This window comes from Furipterus horrens, unplaced genomic scaffold (assembly GCF_987537825.1).
Source record: "Furipterus horrens unplaced genomic scaffold, mFurHor1.1.pri manual_scaffold_3, whole genome shotgun sequence".
In the NCBI taxonomy this organism is placed as follows: Eukaryota; Metazoa; Chordata; class Mammalia; order Chiroptera; family Furipteridae; genus Furipterus; species Furipterus horrens.
The window spans coordinates 55,380,551-55,401,534 of record NW_028327173.1 but is presented as its reverse complement, the minus strand read 5'-3'; the positions used below and the strand labels follow the sequence as shown (position 1 = coordinate 55,401,534).

The 20,984-nt window shown below is 36.0% G+C and overlaps 1 protein-coding gene across 1 annotated transcript in view; it reads left to right on the top strand.

Moving 5' to 3' along the window:
• SLC44A5 (solute carrier family 44 member 5) overlaps positions 1 to 20,984 on the top strand; it is an 89,712-nt gene that overhangs the window by 55,021 nt on the left and 13,707 nt on the right. Inside the window, 6 exon segments of the mRNA XM_090268282.1 lie at positions 3,932 to 4,063; positions 9,360 to 9,459; positions 11,496 to 11,588; positions 12,050 to 12,137; positions 12,635 to 12,897; positions 13,414 to 13,508. Of these exon segments, the coding sequence (XP_090124408.1) occupies positions 3,932 to 4,063; positions 9,360 to 9,459; positions 11,496 to 11,588; positions 12,050 to 12,137; positions 12,635 to 12,897; positions 13,414 to 13,508 (771 nt within the window).

The following is a 20,984-nucleotide window of genomic DNA, read 5'->3' as shown; positions in this document are numbered from 1 at the left end:
ATGCAAAGAGGCCCACTCCAAGACACATTGTAATTAAAATGCCAGAGGTTAAAGTTGAGAGATCTTAAAAGAAGCGAGAGAAAAAATGTTAGTTACCTACAGGAGATTTTCCATAAGACTGACAGTTTCTCATAAGAAACTTTGCAGGGTAGATGGATGGGCAAGAGATATTTGAAGTCATGAAAAGGAAGGACCTAGTCAAGATTGCTCTACCTAGCAAAGCTATCATTTAGAATCAAAAGGCAGATAAAGATCTTCCCAGACAAGAAAAAACTAAGAGTTCATTCTCACCAAACCATTATTATATGACATGTTAAAGGGATTTATTTAAGAAAAAGATCAAAACTATAAACAATAAAATGGAAATAAATACATATCTATCAATTGAATCTAAAAAACAAACAAAGCAAACAAGAAGAACAGAGACAGAATCATGGATACAGAGAGCATTTTGATGATTGCCAGATGGGAGTGGGGTGTGGGGGAGTGGGTGAAGAGGTGATGGGATTCGTAAGTACAAATAGGTAGTTATAGAATAGCCATGGGTCTGTAAGGTACAATATAGGAAATACTGTACTTTAGTAGCCATAGAACAATGGTACAGGCATTGCCTGAGGGAGTGGGAGGTACTGGTTGGAGGAGGGCAAAGGGGAAAAGGTCAGGACAACTGTAATAGCATAATCAAAACAATTAAAAAAAAAACAAAGATAGCAATTTTCTGATTCTGTCACTCAAAGAAGAGCTTTACACATATCAGTACAAGAATGCAGTTGAAGCAATTCAATTTCTGGATATTTACCCAAAGAAATTCAAAACACTCACTTGGAAAGATATATGCACCCCCGTATTCATTACAGTATTATTTACAATAGTCAATATTGCAAGCAACGCAAATGCCTACCAATAAAGGATTGGATAAACAATATACAATGGACTATTAGCCATAAAAGTGAATGAAATCTTACCATTTGCAACAACATGTATAGATCTAGAGGGTATTTTGCTAAGTGAAATAAGTTATACAGAGAAGGACATATACTGTATAATTTCATTTATATGTGGAATGTAAAGAACAAAGTAAATGAACAACAACAACAAAAGAAACAAAAACAGACTCATAGACACAGAAAACTTACCATGTCCAGAAGGGAATGGGTTTGGAGAGCTGAGAGAAAAAGGTGAAGGGATTAAGAAGTACCAATTGGTAGTTACAAAATAGTCACATGGATGTAAAGTGCAGAATAGAGAATATAGTCAGTCGTCGTCGTCGGCAGCCGTCCGTCTCGAGAGATGATGGTGTAGCTTCTTAAGAGTCTATCTGCACCGCCGAGAATGGCTGTGCAGTCCGACTCGGGAGTGACACGGTATCTGTCTCCTCCCGTGTTGAATCGACATCTTGCGAAGACGCTGGAGTGTCCTCTCCAGTGAAGCTGAAGCTACAGAGCCTGGGCAGGGTGATATGGAGGGTCTGCTGTTGCCCATGCAGCAGACCCCCCCTCTCTTCGCAGCTGAAGGGTCCAAGGGAAAGACGGAGTCAATACAGCTTGGCTTCAGGTGCGCCGCAGGAGTTGCCGGTGTTGACTACAACGTCAAACCGCCTTAGGGACTCCGGCTCCGGATTTTCTGTCGGGGTTTACTCCCTTAGCCTTTCCCCTGAAGAGGTATGCCGCAAGGCAGCGGAGGTTTTTTGGAGTCAGAGTTTTCCTTCTCTGATGTGCCCTGACTGGAAGATCGAACCAGCGACACTTAGCTCGCAGGCCGACGCTCAATCCACTGAGCCAAACCAGCCAGGGGAATATAGTCAGTAGTATTATAATAACTATGTATGATGCTAGGTGAGTACTAGACTTATCTGGTGAATCCCTTCATAAATTATATAAATGTCTCACCACTATGCTGTACACCTGAAACTAATATAAAATAATATTGAATGTAAACTGTAATTGAAAAAAAGAATGCAGTTATTTGAACTCCCAGGTTCTGTATTTAACCTACATTTTAATTCCAGCTCCATAATGTATTAGTGGGGAAATTTGGGAAAGTTTAATGACTATAAGACCCAGATTCCTTATCCATTAACATCGCTGCAATAATATCTCTATCTCACTGGATTGTGAGGATTAAATGAGACCATGAGTATAAAGCTGCAGAAGTCAGCATAATATCAGACAAAATGGATTTTAGAATAAAAAGCATTTTTAGTTTTAAAAAGGATCTGATTCACTAAAAAAGATACCAATTCTAAATATGTATACATCTAAAGAAATAGCCTCAAAATTCATAGAACTACAAGGATAAATAAATAAACAAATAATAAATCTGTATGAGATATAAATTTCCCTTAGGAGAGAAATTTCAACCCATCTTTCTATTGAAGTAGAATAATCACAAAATTTAGAATAATTGCTCTTTGGCAAGAAGAGGCAAGAAGGTATGATAGGATGAAAACATTGGTAGAATATAGAATTTTAATTTGCTTAACTAAAACAAAATTGACATTAAAAAATCTTACGCTGAGTGATGCATTCATATGTGTTCATTTTACTTTATGCTTTAAAACCTACTTATGTATTACATATAATTTTTATGTATCAAATATTTCATAAAGTATTTTTTAAAGAAAAAATTTAAAATACACTGGGAAAACAGGGTCTGAAAGAAAGAGATTTGTCATATCTCTTTGAAAAACAAATGTGTTTTCAAGTCTAGTCTCTCTCTCCATGGGCCTCACCCTCACCTTATATCTAAAAAACAAAACCAAACACAAAAACAAAACCTGTTAATTTAAAAAGCTGGAACGTTTCCAATAGGCTTAATCCAGACCCATTAATCATTAAAATGGGTAGAAGACCCCTTAACTGTATTTTTTACTACCACTTTATGTAGACCATGTAAAAAGTCATTATGTAGTCTGAAATACAGAGTTTGGGAGAAAATACAGTTAGTCCCTATTTTCCTTGCCTAGACACAAACTTTGAGAAGATTATCCTTTAGATAATTCCACCAAATACATCACTTCACCATAAAAAGTTTTGAAAAGGGCGTTTTTTTTTTTTGCAATATAAATGTATATTTAAATTTGCTTTTTAATTTAATTATATATTCATGTGACTCAAATTTCAAAAGGTATGACGTTTATACAGTGAAAATTTTCCTTCTCATTCTGTTTCCAGGTCACTAAGTTTCCCTCCATGAAAGCAAAAAATATTATATTTCTACTTATGCTTCCAGAGATACCTTATCTGTATACAAGAAAATATATATAAAGATTGTTCTTATTATACAAATTACAGCATACTTATGTCATTTTGTACCTTGCCCTTTTTGCTTAACAAAAATGTCATAGAAATTATTTAATATCACTAGACTGTTTCCTCGTTATATTGAAATATAGTATTCCACTGTACAAGTATGCCATAACTTATTCAACCAGTCCCTACTGATGAACATTAAGGTTGTTTATAGTCAAAAGGACATTTAAAGCCAGGCGTTGCCACAGTCCTCCAGACAAATACTGAAAACATTTATATTGACTACAGTAGCACATTTAAGGGTATTCGATCAACATAAAATGTTTACTATGTGCCCTGGCTGGTTTGGCTCCGTAGATTAAGTGCTGGTCTGTGAATCGAAGGGTTGCTGGTTCAATTCCCAGCCAGGGCACATGCTTGGGTTGAGGGTCAGGTCCCTAGCAGAGGGTGAGTGAGAGGCAACCACACATGATGCTTCTCTCCCCCTTTTTCTCCCTCCCTTCCCCTCTCTAAAAATAAATAAATAAATAATCTTTAAAAAATTTACTATGTAAATATGGATTTTGCCTTTGTAGAAATGACCATGCTGATCAAATACATGTCGATATGTGTGATAAGTGCATAGCTTATATTTCAGAAAATAACAGTTAATATTAGTCTGTTTTTCTTTCCTTTTCAAGGAATATGGCACTGCCACCATGAATACAGCAACCTTCAGGAACACCCAGGTTCTCACTTAACTGTTTATGACATTGGGATACAGACTGACATAAGCATGTACTTCCAATTGAAACAAACATGGTTCGCATTTAGTGAGTAGATTTTAAAAACTGATTTTGTTAAAATTGTGAAATGAGAAAGCATCTTTTCGTTTAAAGGAAAGCTTGGGTTGGTGTAGCCTGTTAAGCACACTTATTGCTAATATCCTTAAAGTAAATGTGTTTATAATCCTATAGCTACTGTAAATGGAAAAGTCATTGAGTGAAATTTAATACATATCATAAGAAAACATTATTTTATAATGATTTCAACCTTTTTGCCTTCAACTTTAAATGTTTTGGATGTGGATGTTTATAGCCATTAACCTGATATCCAAGAAGGGTGTTTTAAAAGGAAAAAACGCTTGATTTTTAAAACTTGTTAAAAAATTATTTTTATTACAGGAATTTTAAACTATTTAAAATTTGGAATAATAAGTAGCTAAAAATAAATTTATATTTTGAACTATTTATTCAGATTATCAAATTAGTTAAGGGTAATATTAACAAAAATTTTAAAGCAAGATGCCTTTGGAGTTGGCTTTAAACCTATATTCCTATGATTTTAAAAAATATGTTTTATTGATTATGCTGTTACAGTTGTCCCAATTTCTTTTCCCTCTACTACCCTCCACCCAGTGATCCCCCTCCCTCCAGTTTCTCCCCCCTTAGTCCATGCCCATTGGTTGTGCATATAGTTCTTCTCAACATCTTCCTGTCTACTCCACTCCCTCCTACTATGCTTCTTAATTCCTGCACCATCTCCCTCCCTTTCCCAGCTTCCCCCTACCCGCTGACCTTCCCCCAATATGTTCCCCATACCTATAATTCTTTTTCCACTCTCATTGCCTCCTTAGTCTGCCTTTGTTTCAATTCCCTAGCTTCTGTTGTTGGTTGTTGTGATACAGTTTTCCTTTTAATGTTCATAGTTTTGATCCTCCTTCTTCTAAACAAGTCCCTTTAACATCTCATATAACAGTGGTTTGGATCTAATGAACTCCTTCAGTTTTACTTTGTCCTGGAAGCACTTTCTTTGCCCTTCTATTCTGAATGACAGTTTCACTGGATAGAGTATTCGTGGCTGTAGGTTTTGGATTTTCATTACTTTGAATATTTCTTGCCAGTCCCTTCTTGCCTGCAGGGTCTCCTTTGAGAAATCAGCTGATAGTCTAATTGGGACCCTGTTGTATGTAATTCTCTTCTTCTCTCTTGCTGCTTTTAAGATTCTCTCTTTATCTTTAAGTTTTGACATTTTGATTATAATGTGTCTTGGAGTGGTTCGCCCTGGGTCCAGTTTATTTGGAACTCTCTGTGCTTCCTGGACCTTTAAGTCTAATTCCTTCCCCAAGTTAGGAAAGTTCTGCTTCATTATTTGTTCACATAATTTTTCATTTTCTTGTTCTTCTTCTTCACCTTCTGACAACCCTGTAATTCAGATGTTCACTCGCTTATAGTTGTCCCAGAAGTTTCTGAGCTTCTCCTCATTTTCCTTACTTGTTGTTTCCTCTTTCTGCACTGGTTGTTTGTTCCCTCCCTATGTTCTAATTTGTTGATATGATCCCTGGTTGTCTTTTCCCCACCACTTGTTTCGTATGTGTTTTCGTTCATCTCAGCAGGACTAGCCTTCATTCTTCCCCATCTTGACTAAGTCCCACTGTTAATTCTGTGAGCTATCTTATAAGTATAGCTCTGAACTGAGCCTCAGAAAGATTGTATATCTGTTCTTACATTAATTCATGTATTTGCTTTCTGGTCAACTGCATGATTGGGATCTCTATCATGATCCCTGACTTCCTGACAGTTTTTGTTTACCTTTCCTTCTTGGGCGGGGCTGTCACACCTCCTATGCTATAGGGGGCGGAGCCCTGTGCACTCGTCACTACCAGGTGACCCTTCTCACCACACTGTGGCACTTTGTGTGGGGGCAGGGGTCCAAGATGGATTCCTGCCGTTCACTCTCCACTGAGAGAATGGGAGCCTCCTCCTCTGTCCCCATGCCCTCCAGCCCTCACAGTCTAAGGCAATGGGGGCCTGCCTTCCCTGGTGTTAGAATCGTGAGCTGTTGGGTTTGGTCTGCAGCTAGGGGTGCTTCCCTGGTGCTTCTCACATCCCCTTAAATATGGGTGTCTGTGCTTACTGCAGTCCCGCCGCTTGGTGCTGCAGCTGCTGCCACCAGCACAGCTTGACCTCTCCGCCTCGGCTTTGCCCCTGCTACTCGTCCAGATAAGCACTGCTTGTTTATAACTTCATACGTTGGCCTCCATGTAGCTTTATTTTCTGGAACTTCTGGTTATTTCTGGTTTTGAGGTGGTTCTACTCCTTCTTAGTTGTGGAGGGAGATGGAGCATGTCAGCCTAGGCCTCCATCTTGGCCAGAAGTCTAGATTATGCCTCCTATGATAGTTTTATTATAATATCCCATGCATTTCACAGAGATTCATGTTCTGTAATCAAGATTTTAAAAATAGTCTCTAATTACATGTTGCTTTAAAAGAAAATTTATCTTCGTATTATTGATGTTTGAGAGGCAGGCAGGACATGTTTAAGGAAGCTCGGTAAAGGGGCCGGAGAGAGCCTCGGAGGGGTCAGTGTCTTGGGGGCACCGTAATTCCAGGTCTGGGTTCCATTCTCATAAATTGGGAAACTTGATTTTGTCACTTCACCCAAAAGTCATTGGGCTTTCAAGTACAGGCTCTCATTACGTCACCAGAGTGCCATTTTGTTTGTTTACATTATTAGTTTTACCCTGTTGGATACACTATTTGTTTCACACTCTCCCTGATCAGAATGCAGACATTTCCCATGTAGGACACTGCTTTCCTGGGATCACAGCATGTGGGGAACAAGGTTACTAATGAGAAGCCTTTTCAGCAGAGGGCCTCAGACAGTTTTGAGAGATGTTATCTTCAGGCTCATGCCGAGCCACCTGACCTAGGCCTTCTGCAAGGATGCCCCCACCAGATGCCTTTGTCCACCAAATTTAATTGTTCTCTTTTCCTTGGATAGTGCGGGATCAGAACACCAAATCCTTGCTCTTTGGCTTCTCCTTTCTAGCTCTCACCAGACTAATGCTCTTCACATAACAAAACATTATTTTTATGAACATGTTGCTGAAGAATTATTTCATTTAAGCCACATTTAACTATAAAAATCTGACATCTCGGAACTTGCATGCTCATCTAATCACTTTTTCTGAATTTGAAGTGATTCTGTGTGTCCTCAGCAATTCACTTACTGTTAGCTGTCACTTCTAAAGATGACAAATCTCATCCATTATGTATTGTAACCTCTAGTTTTACTCTCAGGTGGATCTTAGTTACAGGTTCTGTGGTCATCTCACTGCTTTCTCTTAAGGACCTTCAACACACAAATCATTGAGATGATCAGAATCTGCTATTGGAAAGTTAAGAAATGTGCTTTGAGGAAAATACAGAGCTCACTTTTTTTTCAAGTCTAGAAATACTAATTTTTTTCTCATATGAGCGTCATCTTTTACAACCCATTTATCAGACATGAATTGATTATTTGCACTGTGTTTAGGCAAAATTCTAGGCACCAGAGAAAAATGCATATGTGTGATTACGCTAATTCACAGAAACACTGAAAATAGGCAGAGTTATACATACAATAATATAATTTTTGTGAGTTTTGAATTGTGTTAGAAGATAATTGTGTTCTCATTTCTGCTATTAATTATCCTAGTCTCCTCCTCTTGAAGCTAGAGTTATATCAGCTTATCTATAAGGTCTCAAAAAAAAGTTTCTATTGTTTTTCCTTATTCAAACCACAAGGAAGGAATATAATATGTCAATTCAAAAGGCAGTTAAATTTCTCTAATATAACCATTTTGAACATGTAATTTTATAAAGATAGAAGTTTGTATGCAATGTTCTTATCAATGCAGTTTCAGAATATAAAGGGATTCTGGTATAGCTTATATTCTTAGGTTCATCCAAAGAAGTTAATTATTTTAGCTTAATATGGCTATACTGTACGATTTGGGGCTCAATTTTATGTTTTAGGAGAATCAAATGTGCATGAGAGCATAAATACATAAACTAAAAAAAGGATATTGTAGCAAAATGGTAAATGACTAAGATCCTCCCACATCTCTGGGTTAACTGATTTCTGCTTACTTGGAAATATTAATTGATATGTGATATAATGTCAGAATCTTAGTAGTCTAACAGTAGAATGAAATGATGAGTCCCCTAGTGGTGGAAGTGTTCATGCATCAGCAGAATAACTATCTAGGAAGCATGTTATGGAATGGATTGTTTCACAGGTGGGGATTTAATTAATTAAGTTTCTTCTGTGGTTTTATATTGTTATTAGCAGCAGTATATCTCCTTAATTTTAAGATCATGCCTTTTTACTTTTGAACATCTTTGGAGTCAGGATGCACCTTATAATTAATGAATAGCTATATAATGAAGGGTTCTCTTTTTTACTTTTCCTGAAAAGATATTACTAAATTAAAGGTATGTTTTAGAATTGAGGAAATATACTAATTAGAACTGTTTCACTTCAAGTAAAGAGAAACTTATTCAAGCTGGCTGGAAAAAAAAATTGAAGCAAGCTGGGGCAAAGACAGGGGTATTTTGATTAGAATATAGAAGTGTCTTACAAAACTCAAAAATAAGACAAAAAAGCAGCTGGACTTTCAAAGTATACCTAAATCCAGGAAACAAAAACCAAACAGAACCCAAGATTTCCTCTCCTTGCTGTCTCTCTCTCTCTCTCTCTCTGGCTCTCCACACATAAACTTTATTCTTTATTTGCATATTTATTTGCTTCACATGAAGATAGATTTGACACAGTTTATTAAATTTGTATAACTCTTAGTTCAAAAGGTGTATACACTTCAACTCAAAACTCACTTAGAATACTTTAGTCCTAATTCCTAGGTGTTTATTAGACAACTTGGGCTGTGTTTAAACTCTGATACCATCATCAGTGGCTCTGAATGTGGAGTCACAAAATAAAAATGTGGGCAGTCAAGTCCCTGCTGTGCAAATCAGCAAGGTTAGTTAATTAAGAGGTATTGTGAGCAGGGCAGACAAAACGTTTCTTCTGTAACTATTCTCTTAACTCAGTGAAGTAAAAGTGAAACATTTAAGAGCAGCATCAAGTAGCCCTTCCTTCCTTCCAGCCTGTTTTCTCATTTCTACTGAGTGAAATGTTCGCATAGACTAAGCTTGTCCAATTGAGATGGTCAAACATTAGCTAAAGGTTTTAATCAAGATTTCTTGAAAGTTTTGAAAGTAACATCCATAACTTCTGCAGAGAAAGTTTGTTTTGGGGGTTGATTTGTATCACACACTAATTTTTTTTTTTTTTCCTGTTTAAAGTGGTAACGCTCTGCGTCCTTGAAGTGCTTGTCATCCTCATGCTGATTTTCCTCAGGAACCGAATCAGCATCTCCATTGCCCTGCTGAAGGAAGGGAGCAGGTAAGGCCCTGAAGTTAAAACTCATGAAGTGTATATGTCAGTCCAATCAGTCCCTACCTGTTGTGAAGATACCCCAGACTACTTTCCCTTCAAGAAGATTTTTTACAGAAATCTGACTTGTTCAACTTCAAACTGCCACTTATTAGAAAGGTCATGCTAACATAGCATTCAATGTTCCTAAAACCTCAATTATCGTTGGGTAAAGTAAGGTTAAAACCTGTCTAGTCTATATATTGGCAATTTTTTAAACACTAAATGTATATTAGGAGAATAGTGTGTGTAAAAGTAAGTAATAAAGTGCTATATAAAAGATAGTTACAGTGCATGTTATATTATTTCCATGCTGAGTCATATGTTAATGTTAATGGTTGAGATCATTTGCAGAACTTTAAACCACCATAATTCTGTAAAGTCAATTACATACTATATCCATTTCCATATGAATGACAGAATTTGCCAATAGAAAGAATAATTGATCCTAGCAGCACCAGACTATACATTTTGTCATTTACACCTCTTAATTCAGAAACACTTTATACCCTGAGCTATTTTTATTTAAAAATACTATAAAATAAACACAAAATTTTTCATAAATTCATGCTGGGAGGTAATAACACCTACAGTTTCCAAACTACTCCGAAAGGTCACTCCAGAATAATACTTGAAACTTTTGATAATGCATGGAAGGAATAAAGAAAGTCTTACTATAAAGGCAAGATCATATTCTCTATTTAGAATTGCAGAAACTAAGTTGTTAATGACCAAGAACCACATTATTTTAAGGAGTCTTTAAGGGTTATTTTAAGAAAACTGCCATTTATAGCATAACAGGGCTACTGAAGCCCATGGTTTAAATAGCTAACAAGCAGTTTGTTAAATTAAACTCTCTCTCCTTCCCACAGTAACTGAAGCCCTATCATTAGCCACTGAAAACTACTGATTTGCTGGATTGTTAAAATAATATGATATTGTGCTTTCCACTGTAACTTGCCCCGCTGTTATGCCTCTAAATGTGTGTGTGAGTGCATGTGTGTGTGTGTGTGTGTGTGTGTGTGCATATAAAGGGCCAGTACAGCTGTTACAGGTTGAGAGTTTGCTTCAGGGAAAATAAGAGTTAAAATAAATGGGTTCGAGAATACAAGGGAAAAAGAGTGATGCTCAATAATTCACTTAACAGAATTATATGTTTGGAGAAAGGAGACAACAGCAGACCTCAAACAGTGAAGTGAAGATGGTAACAAATTCAGAAGGAATCTTAAAATGTGTCCATTCATTAGGAGTGGAATAGTTCCATCAGAGTCCTCAGTGGCAATATGAAACAGTATTGGATTTAATCCAGTGTCATATGCTGAAAAGATCATTCAAAAGTAGCTAGGGACAGGGCAACTAGGATGGTGACCATTTTAGAAACTGTCTTATGAGGAAATATCAAAGGGTTGATTATCCTGCAGAATAAAAGAATGAGTTACTTTGAAGGGTGGCTGTGTTGAAAAGGTCATTTCTTCTCCAGAATTACAGGCAGGCAGATAAGAAGAAATTTTCTACTATGTTGGTAAGAAAAAAAAAAGCTGTGTCATATAAAAGTTCCTAATAATGTAGTCATCAGAGGCTTATATGAACATATTTTGAAGATAGTACAGAAGATTTCCCAATCAGAGAGGGATTCTCACATTTGATGAGATAATCGTCAAGATCCTCTCCAATTTTAGATGTAAGAATCTAAACAAAAGGAAGAAATATTATGGTGATAATGTATCGAATATTTATGAGTCAGAATAAGCAAAGGGAGAGTTAGGGAAATTCAGGCAGGGATCAAACACGAGCATTGAAATAATGTCTTTGACTCACAATAAATAAATAAAATTCAAAAACTAAGAATATGCCAGAATGAGCAGCAAAAAAGAGTGGGTGGTTATTACCACTGTTCTTTGAATTAACTCACTCTAAGACTTTGTTCTAGTTCCAACAAATAAAAATTTAATTGAGAAACGATAACACTGAATCATTTTGAATTTCAACTCTTTGTTTTATTTCAGAGCCATTGGATATGTTCCTACTACATTAATTTATCCAGTTTTAACTTTCCTTTTCCTCTCGATCTGTATTTGCTACTGGGCTGTGATAGCTGTGTATCCTTTGGTCATTTACCACATTGAACCTCAGGCTCCCAGCCCTATGCAGGAACCAGGACTGCAGTGTTTTTCATACTGGGGAGATTAGGAACATCCTAAAGAAATAGATGATTTTTTTTTCTTTTGAGCGCTAAAATAAAGTTTCAATCTACCAACTGAATTTCCCCTTGTATAGGTCATATGGTAGATTTCTTTTTAAATTTTATCTTCACAGATGGGCCTTTTCCCTGGCAATAACCTTAAAAAGCTTCAATGTATTTTACTGGTTTTAAGAGGCCTCTGGGTGCTGCAAACCCCTGTTATATTGCCCTGGGTCTGAAGAATGGATAAATTATTAAAAGATTAGAAAATTTTTGAAGTTAATCTCTCAAAGGAATTTTAAGTTATTTGCATTATTTTCATGTCTATGTATTTTAAGCTTACCAGCAAATAACTTATCCTTAATAGACTTTACTCAGTTACTTGGCTACATCAGGGGTACCCATATACAAAATCGTAACCCCAGATGGACAATGTAAACATGAAAATAGAACCTGTAACCCAGAGGTAAGTAAAAGAAACTCTTTTACTTAATTTGAATGCAAAACTGTACTATATTTCATCTAGCAATTATTTGTAGAGATCATCCTGAAATAAAGACCCTGTGTATTGATAGGGATCACTGTAGAGAAGGGGAGAGTTGGTCAGGCTTTAGCAGGAAAACATTGAAATGGTGGGTGATAGAAGGAAAGCTCTATTATTTCCTGAGCTCATTTGTCTTACCGTATATCCAAGAAGCAGGTGTTGTCAAAAACAGCACTAGTAAATGTGAAATTAAAGGGGGCGAAAAGGGATGAACACAGGATGAAAAATAAGATACAATATACTTTCCAGAGCTCATTAAAGAATTGTATAAAGTGATGTGATTGAAAACAGGAATAATAGCAGAAGGTCATGGGAAAAGCACAGGGAGGCTATACAAACGGAAAAGGCAGGGAGGGTGTTCTCTTGAAATAACATTTAATATTATATCATCCATGTTGTTTTTTTTTTTCCGAGTACAGATTTTTAACACAACTGAAATTTCCAAAGCTTGCCCTGGTGCTCAGTGTAACTTTGCTTTCTATGGTGGAGACAGTCTGTACCATCAATACATCACTACCTTCCAGATATTCAATCTGTTTGTCTTTCTCTGGCTTATAAATTTTGTCATTGCATTGGGTCAGTGTGCCCTTGCTGGTGCCTTTGCTTCTTATTACTGGGCCATGAAAAAACCTGATGACATCCCACCATATCCACTTTTTACTGCATTTGGACGAGCCATACGGTAAGTTTCACTTTGAGCCCTATGTCTGTTTACCAAGTTCTGCTTAGTGTGATTATAATTCAATCTTGTGCTTATCATTCAAGTGGCAAACTACAAATGAGCTCAAAAGTATGATTCAGGACTCATGGATGTTCATTGGTTTTGTCTGATTTTATAGCCACAATTTTATCCTCCCTACCCAGGCTAGTATTCTTCTAAAAACCATAGGTTATTAAAGATAAGGGATAGGGTAGGGTACCATATTAAGGATTAAGGATTAAGGATTAATTTGGTTCTGTCTCTCCTTTGCTCAGCTCAAACATCCTGTTTTATGATGATAGGCTATTGGTATTACTTTTATGGATGAAGGACAAACTGTGTATGTATGGTTTAAAACTTTCTAGACCTTTATCAATCTGAATAGGACTCTGCTATCAATCCTCCAGTCCATCCCTTTTACCTACAAAAAAAATTTAACATCCTTTTATTTACTAGTAAGGATATTTTAACTTTTATTCTCATTTTATCTTTGCCCAGATATCACACAGGATCCCTAGCATTTGGATCTTTAATTCTTGCATTAATCCAAATGATTAGACTAGTCCTAGAATACTTGGACAAACGTCTTAAAGGTAAGATTCCAAAATTCCTCTTTTCTCACACTTCCTGACTTCTATGAAGAGACTAGATTGGGGCAAGTGGTTGCAGGAAATATGGTGACTATAACGAGGTTAATAAGAATGGAGGTGGTCAGATGGGGGGTTATATTTGGAAGGAAAAGCCAACAGGACTTGGTGAAGGATTGGATATGGAAGGGGGCAGGAAGAGAGCAGTGGTAAAGAGTAAGGGAAAATAAATGTGTGATACTATTTATTAAAATGTCAAAACCAGGAGAAGCAAATTTCAAAGAAGAGATTTAAAAATGTGTTTTTGACATGTTAGTATTGAGAAGCATGCTGGAGTTGCCTGGCAGTTTCAAATCTAGAGTGTGGGACAGCTCAGGCTTAAAATGTAAATATCAGTGTCATTGGCATAAATTTTCATACATGACACATGTAGTTTATAAACATATAAAGTCTGTTTAAAATGCACTTAAAAATATTATTAATTTCCAAAACAATCTTGAAACAGAACAACAAGTTTGAAACACTTACAGTTCCTGATTTTAAAACTTAATACAGTGTGACTGGCATAAGGACAGACATATGGATGTGGAACAGAATAGAGAGCCCCCAAATAATACCTGACCTATAAGCCCATTCAATGGAGAAAGGACAGTTTTTTCAACTAATATTACTAGTAAAACTGGGTTTCTATAGGCATAAGAATGAATTTGGACCCTTATCTTACATTATATACAAACATTATTTCAAAATGGATTATAGGCTTAAACATAAAAGCTGAACATATAAAACTCTTAGAAGAAAGCACAGGAAGAAACTGTCATGGCATTAGATATGAAGATTTCTTAGATATGACAACAAAAGAAAAAACAAAAAAACTAGACTTTTTCAAAATAAAACAATCATCTAAAGACACTGTTAAGATAGTGAAAAGACATCCACAGAATGGGAGAAAATATTTGCAAATCATATACTAGGTAAGTGACCAATATTTAGAACACATAAAGAACTTCTACAACTCAAAAATAAACCCAGTTCAACACGAGCAAAGGATTTTTAATTACATAAAATATTTTCAGCTTTACTGAGATATAATTGATCAATGAAATTGTAATAAGTTTGTAGTGTACAACATGATGATTTGGTATACTTATACATTGTAGAAGGATTCCCACATTTAAGGTAACAAACGTATCCATCACCTCACTTCACATATTTACCTTGTTTTTCTTCTTTTTTTTTGTGAAATCACTAAAGTTCTATTCTCTTGGCAAATTTCAATTATATAATACAGAATTATCAACTATATTCACCATGTTATACCTTAAACCCTAAGACCTTACTTATCTTATTACTAAAAGTTTATGCCCTTTCATCACCCTCTCCCTATTTCCTCCATCCCTCAGTCTACAGTAACTTCCATTCTTTTCTGAGTTCAACTTTCTTTTTTTATTCCACATATAAGTGATACCATGCATATTTGTCTTTCTCTACCTGGTTTATTTAACCTAGCATAATGTCCTCCACATCCAACTCTGTTGTTGAAAAAGCAGTATTTCCTTCTTTAATTAAGGGTGAATAATATTCCATTGTGTATCTACACCATATTTTCTTTATCCACCAATCCATCAAATGATAGGTAAGTAGTTTCCATACACTGAATATGGTAAATAATGCTACAGTGAACCTATGAGTACAGATAATTCTTTGAGATATTGATTTCATTTACACAGAAGTGGAATTGCTAGATCATATGGTAGTTCTATTTTTAGTTTCTTGAGGAACATCCATACTGTTTTCCATAGCAGAGGCATTAATTTACATTCCCACCAACAGTACACAGGGTTCCCTTTCCTCCACATCTTCACCAACACTTATATCTGTCTTTTTGCTAATAGACATCCTGACAGGTGTGAGGTGATTTTGATTTTCATTTCTCTGGTGATTGAAAGTGTTGACTATCTTTCCATGTACCTATTGGCCTTTTGTTTGTCTTCTTTGGGAAAATGTCTATTCAGGTTGTTTGCCTATTTTTTTTTTTTTTTAAATTAGGTTATTTGGGTTGTTTTCTGTTGCTGTTGTTTTTGTTTTGCTATTGAATTCTGAATCCTTGCATATTTTAGGTATTAACTTCTTATCACATATGTGGTTTCCAAATATTTTTTCCATTCCATAGGTTCCCTTTTCATTTTATTGATGGTTTCCTTCGCTGTGCATAAGCTTTTTAGTTTAATGTAGGTCCACTTGCTTATTTTTGCTTTTGTTGACTTTGCATTTAAAAAACCGTAGCTAACACCAATGTCAAAGAGCTTACCCCAATGTTTTCTTCTAGTTTTATGATTTCAGGATTAGTCTCAAGTCTTTAATCCATTTTGAGTTGATTATTGTGTATGGTGTAAGATAAGGGTCTAATTTTATTCTTTTGTGTGTGGATATCCACCTTTCCTAGTATCATTTATTGAAGATATCATCTTTTCTGCATTGGATGTTTTTAGCTTCTTTGTCCAAAATTGACTGACCATATGAGGTCTGTCCAACCATGTAATATGAAAAATGGAGACATTTATTGAAGAAGATATAGGATACAAGAAACATTATACATAGGACAATGATGCTTCAGTCCCCTTCAATGTAAACACCTGGGACCTCACACAGTTCTCCCAGTCGCTATCAGCTGCTTCTCATTTCTTTCTGAATCCCATTGATGATCTGAAATCTCTTCCCTTTCAAAGGTGATTTTAGTTTTGGAAAAAGCCAGAAGTCAGAGGACACCAATTCTGGGCTGTAGGGGGGCTGAATCACTTGGGTTTCACCAAAAAACTGCACAAGACATGATGCATGAACAAGTGCCTTGTCATGATGAAATTGCCAGTCACTGGTTACCCATAGCTTTGGCCTTCTGAATCATCTGAATAGTTTCCATGGAGGAATGTTCAAGCTTAATGCAAAAGTTGATGCAGATTCGTTGCTTTAACTCAGTCATTTTGAATGTGATGGCTACACAGTTCACATGCTCACTCAAAGGCACCTACTACCCCCACTGACTAGTACAGTGAAATTGTCATTGGTCATGCATGTGCATTCCAGTCCACTTTCCTTGGCTGCCAGATTACATCAGTGTCATGAAAACAATTCTCATTATATTAACCATTGCTGGAATTTTTCCAGACAAATCTCATATGCGCATGAGTTTATTTCTGCTCTCTCTACTCTGTTTCATTCATCTATGGGTCAATTTTTACATCACTACCACACTGTTTTAATTATTATAACTTTGGAATATAGCTTGAAATCAATTAGTAAAATGACTTCAGCTTTCTTCTTTTCAATTGCTTTGGTTATTTGTACTCTTGTGATTTCATACAAATTTTAGAATTTTTCTTTATTTCTTTGAAAAATGTTATTAGAATTTTGATAAGGGTTGTGTTGAATTTGTGAGTTGTTTTGGGTACTATGAACATTTTATTTTATTTTTTTTGTATGTTTTATTGGTTATGCTATTACAGTTGTCCCAATTTCTTTTCCTTTTGCTTCCCTCCACCCAGCAACCCCCTTAGTCCATGTCTATGGGTCGTGCATAAAGCTCTTCTCAACATCCCCCTGTCCATTCTGCACCCTCCTACTATGCTTCTTAATTCCTGTGCCATTTCCCTCCCTCTCCCCCTTCCTTCTCCCAGCTGACCTCTCCCCACATAGTTTCCATACCTATGTTTCTGTTCCCACTCTGGTTGTCTGCTTAGTTTGCCTTTGTTTCCATTCCCTAGCTTCTGTTGTTGATAGTTGTGATACTGTTGTCATTTTAATGTTCTTAGTTTTGATCTTCTTTTTCTTAAATAAGTCCCTTTAACATTTCAGATAATAATGGTTTGGTGATGATGAACTCCTTCAGCTTTACCTTGTCTGGGAAGCACTTTCTCTGCCTTTCCATTTTGACTGATAGCTTTGCTGGATAGAGCAATCTTGGTTGTAGGTCCTTGCTCTTCATCACTTGGAATATTTCCTGCCAGTCCCTCCTTGCCTGCAAAGTATTGTTTGAGAAATCAGCTGACAGTCTTATAGGTACCCCTTTGTAGGTAATTCTCCTCTTCTCTCTTGTTGCTTTTAGGATTCTCTCTTTATCCTTAACCTTTGGCATTTTGATTATGATATGTCTTGGTGTGGTCCTCCCTGTGTCTAGTTTGTTTGGGACTCTGTGCTTCCTGGACCTCTATGTCCATTTCCTTCCCCAAATTAGGGGAGAGTTTTCCTTCATTATTCTTTCACATAATTTTTAACTTGTTCTCTCTCTTCACCTTCTGGCAACCCTATGATTCAGATGTTGGCACATTTAAAGCAATCCCAGAGGTTTCAAAGCCTCTCCCCATTTTTTTCAATTCTCACTTCCTCCTTCTATACTGATTGACTATCTATTTCTTCCTTATGTTCCAATTTGTTGATTTGAACCCTGATGTCCTTTCCTTCACCACTTGTTTCATATGGATTTTCCTTCATTTCACCCAGGATAGCCTTCATTCTTTCCCCATCCTGTTTATCCTTTTCTGTCAAGTCTGTGAGCATCTTTATCACCAGTGGTTTAAACTGTGCATCTGTCAGGTTTGCTATTTCCTCGTCTTTTAGATTCACTATCTGCTCATTGCTTAGTTCTGTCACTGGGACCTTGATCTGCACCCCCTTCTGGGCAGTACTTCTTTGTCTCCTCATCTTGACAGCTTTCTGTGTTTGCCTCTGTCATTTGGGTAGGGTTGTCACACCTGTTATGTTATAAGGGGCGGAGCCTTAAGTATTCATTAGTGCTGGCAACCCATTTCACTGCATTTTGGTGCTGTATGTAGGGAAGTGTTCTGAGGGGAACAGTGCCAGTTGCCGCTGTTTTTCCAGGCACTTCTCCCCCTTCCCGTACTAAGCAAGTTGCCTCCTCTTTGAGACTGGTAGCCTTTTACTCTTCCCCAACCCCCGCTGGCTTTCACAGTCAAAAGCAATGCGGCTCTATTTTCCCTGGCACTGGGACTGCAAGCTACGCAGTCTGGTCTGTGGCTGAGATTGCTTCTTGGATTTAAGCTGTATCACTCTGTTTTTTGCCATGGTTACTGCTAGCCATGCCCAGCCACCGCGCTCCCACCAGCCACACCACATCTAGCCGTGCTGCAGCCAAGTACCACTTCCGCAGCCACTGCTCTGCCCCTCTTTATCTCCATCCTGGCTCCACCCCTCCTATCTTTCTGGCTGATTATTCCTTTTTTATTTCTTTGCTGAACTTTCCTATAGATTTGATTTTCTGAATTTCCTGGGTTTTTCTAGTTTTGAAGTGGTTGTAAATTCCTTTTTAGTTGTGAGGAGATACAGCATGTATATTTATACCTCCATCTTGGCTGAAAGTCTTTGAACATTTTAATAGTGTTAATTCTTCTAATCCATGGACATTGAATATTTTCCTTAAATTTATTTGTATCTTTAATTTTTTTTCATTAATGGCTTACAGTTTTTGATGCACAGGTTTTCTATCTCATCGTTTAAATTTATTTTAAGTATTGTTTTTGGTGGAATTGTCAATGGAATTATTTTTTTAATTCCTTTCTCCAATAGTTACTTGTTAATATATAGAGATGTAGCTGATTTTTGTATATTTTTTTTTCCAAAACTTTACTGAATTTATGTTCTAACAGGTTTTTGGTGGAGACAGTATATATATATATATATATATATATATATATATATATAACCTGCAAACAGAGACAAGTTTACTTCTTCTTTTTTGATTTGAATGCTTTTTTTAAATTTTTACTTGCCTAATTATTCTGGCTAAGCCTTTCAGTACTATGTTGAATACATGGAAAGAGAGTGGGTTATTCCTATCTTAGAGAAAAAGTTTTCAGCTTTTCACCATTGAGTATAATGTTAGCTGTGAGCTTATCATATATGGCTTTGATTATGTTGAGGCCTACTATAACCAGTCAGTTTGCTATTATTTTGTTAAGAAATTTTGCATTTATGTTTCATCAGGAATATTGGCCTATAATTTTCTTTTCTTGTGCCTTTGTCTGGCTTTGGTATCAGTATAATGCTGGCCTCCCTATACTTATTATTATTTTTTTTTGAAGTATTTGAGAAGAGTTGATATTAGTTCTTCTTTAAAAGTTTGGTAAAATTCATGAGTGAAGCCATCTGTGTCTTTTCTTTGTTGATAAGTTTTTGATTACTGATTCAAGTGACATTTTCTATTTCATTATGTATGTATATAAAAATTTATCTGTGTCTTCTAAGTTATCTAATTTGTTGGTGTACAACAACTCATAGTATTTTCATGATTCTTTGTCATTTCTGCGGTATTAGTTGTAACATCTCCTCCTTCCTTTCTATATTTGTCTTTTCTTAACTAATCTAGCTAAAGGTTTATAAATTTTGCTTATCTTTTCAAAAAAATTCTGACCTCCAGTACTTCCTTTCTTCTACTTTGTGCTTAATTTGTTCTTCTTTTTCTAGTTTCTAGAACTGTATAGTTACGTTGTTTGGGTTTTTTTTACTAAGGTAGGTGATTATTGCTATGAACAATAATACCCCTCTTAAAACTGCTTTGCTGCATCCATATTTTTGATAAGTTGTGTTTCTGTTTTCATTTGTCTTAAGATACTATTTGATTTCCCTTTTGATATTTTTCTTTGAACAATTAGTTGTTCAGAATCATGTTGTTTAATTTACACATATTGGTGAATTTTCCAATTTTCTTCTTTTTCATACCACTGTGGTCAGAAAAAAAATGCTTACTATGATTTCAGTCTTTTTATATTTATTGAGATTATTCTGGAAAATATTCCACGTGTGCTTGAGAACAATGTATTCAGCTGTGGTAAGACAGAATGTATGTAAATGTCTGTTAAGTTCTTCTGGTCTAACATGTAATTTAAGACTAATGTTTCCCTTTTGACTATCTGTCTGGATGATCTATCCATTGTTGAAAGTGAAGTATTGAAATGCCCTGCTATGATAAAATTGCTGCTTATTTCTCCCTTCGTAACAGTTTATATTTGCCTTCTATATTTAAGTGCTCCAATGTTGCCTGCATAAATATTTACAATTTTATATGCTCTTGATGAATAGACCTCCTTTATTATTGTATAATGACCTTTGTGTCTTATTACAGTTTTGACCTAAAGACTACTTTGTCTGATATAAGTATGAATAAGCCAGCTTTACTTACTTTTATTAATTTTCTTTAAAGAGAGAGGAAGAGAGAGAGAGAAAGGAAGAAATATCAATTTGTTGTTCTATTTATTTATGCATTCCTTGGTTGCTTCTTGTATATCCCCTGTCCTGAGATCAAACCCACAAACTTGGCATATCCAGAAGATGCTCTAACCAATTTAGCTACTTGGCCAGGGCCACCTGCTTTATTTTTGTTTCTACTTGCATAAAAAATCTTTCTTCAATCCTTCACTTTTGGTCTGTGTGTGTCTTTAAAGGTGAAGTGAAACTCTTGTAAGTAGCAGA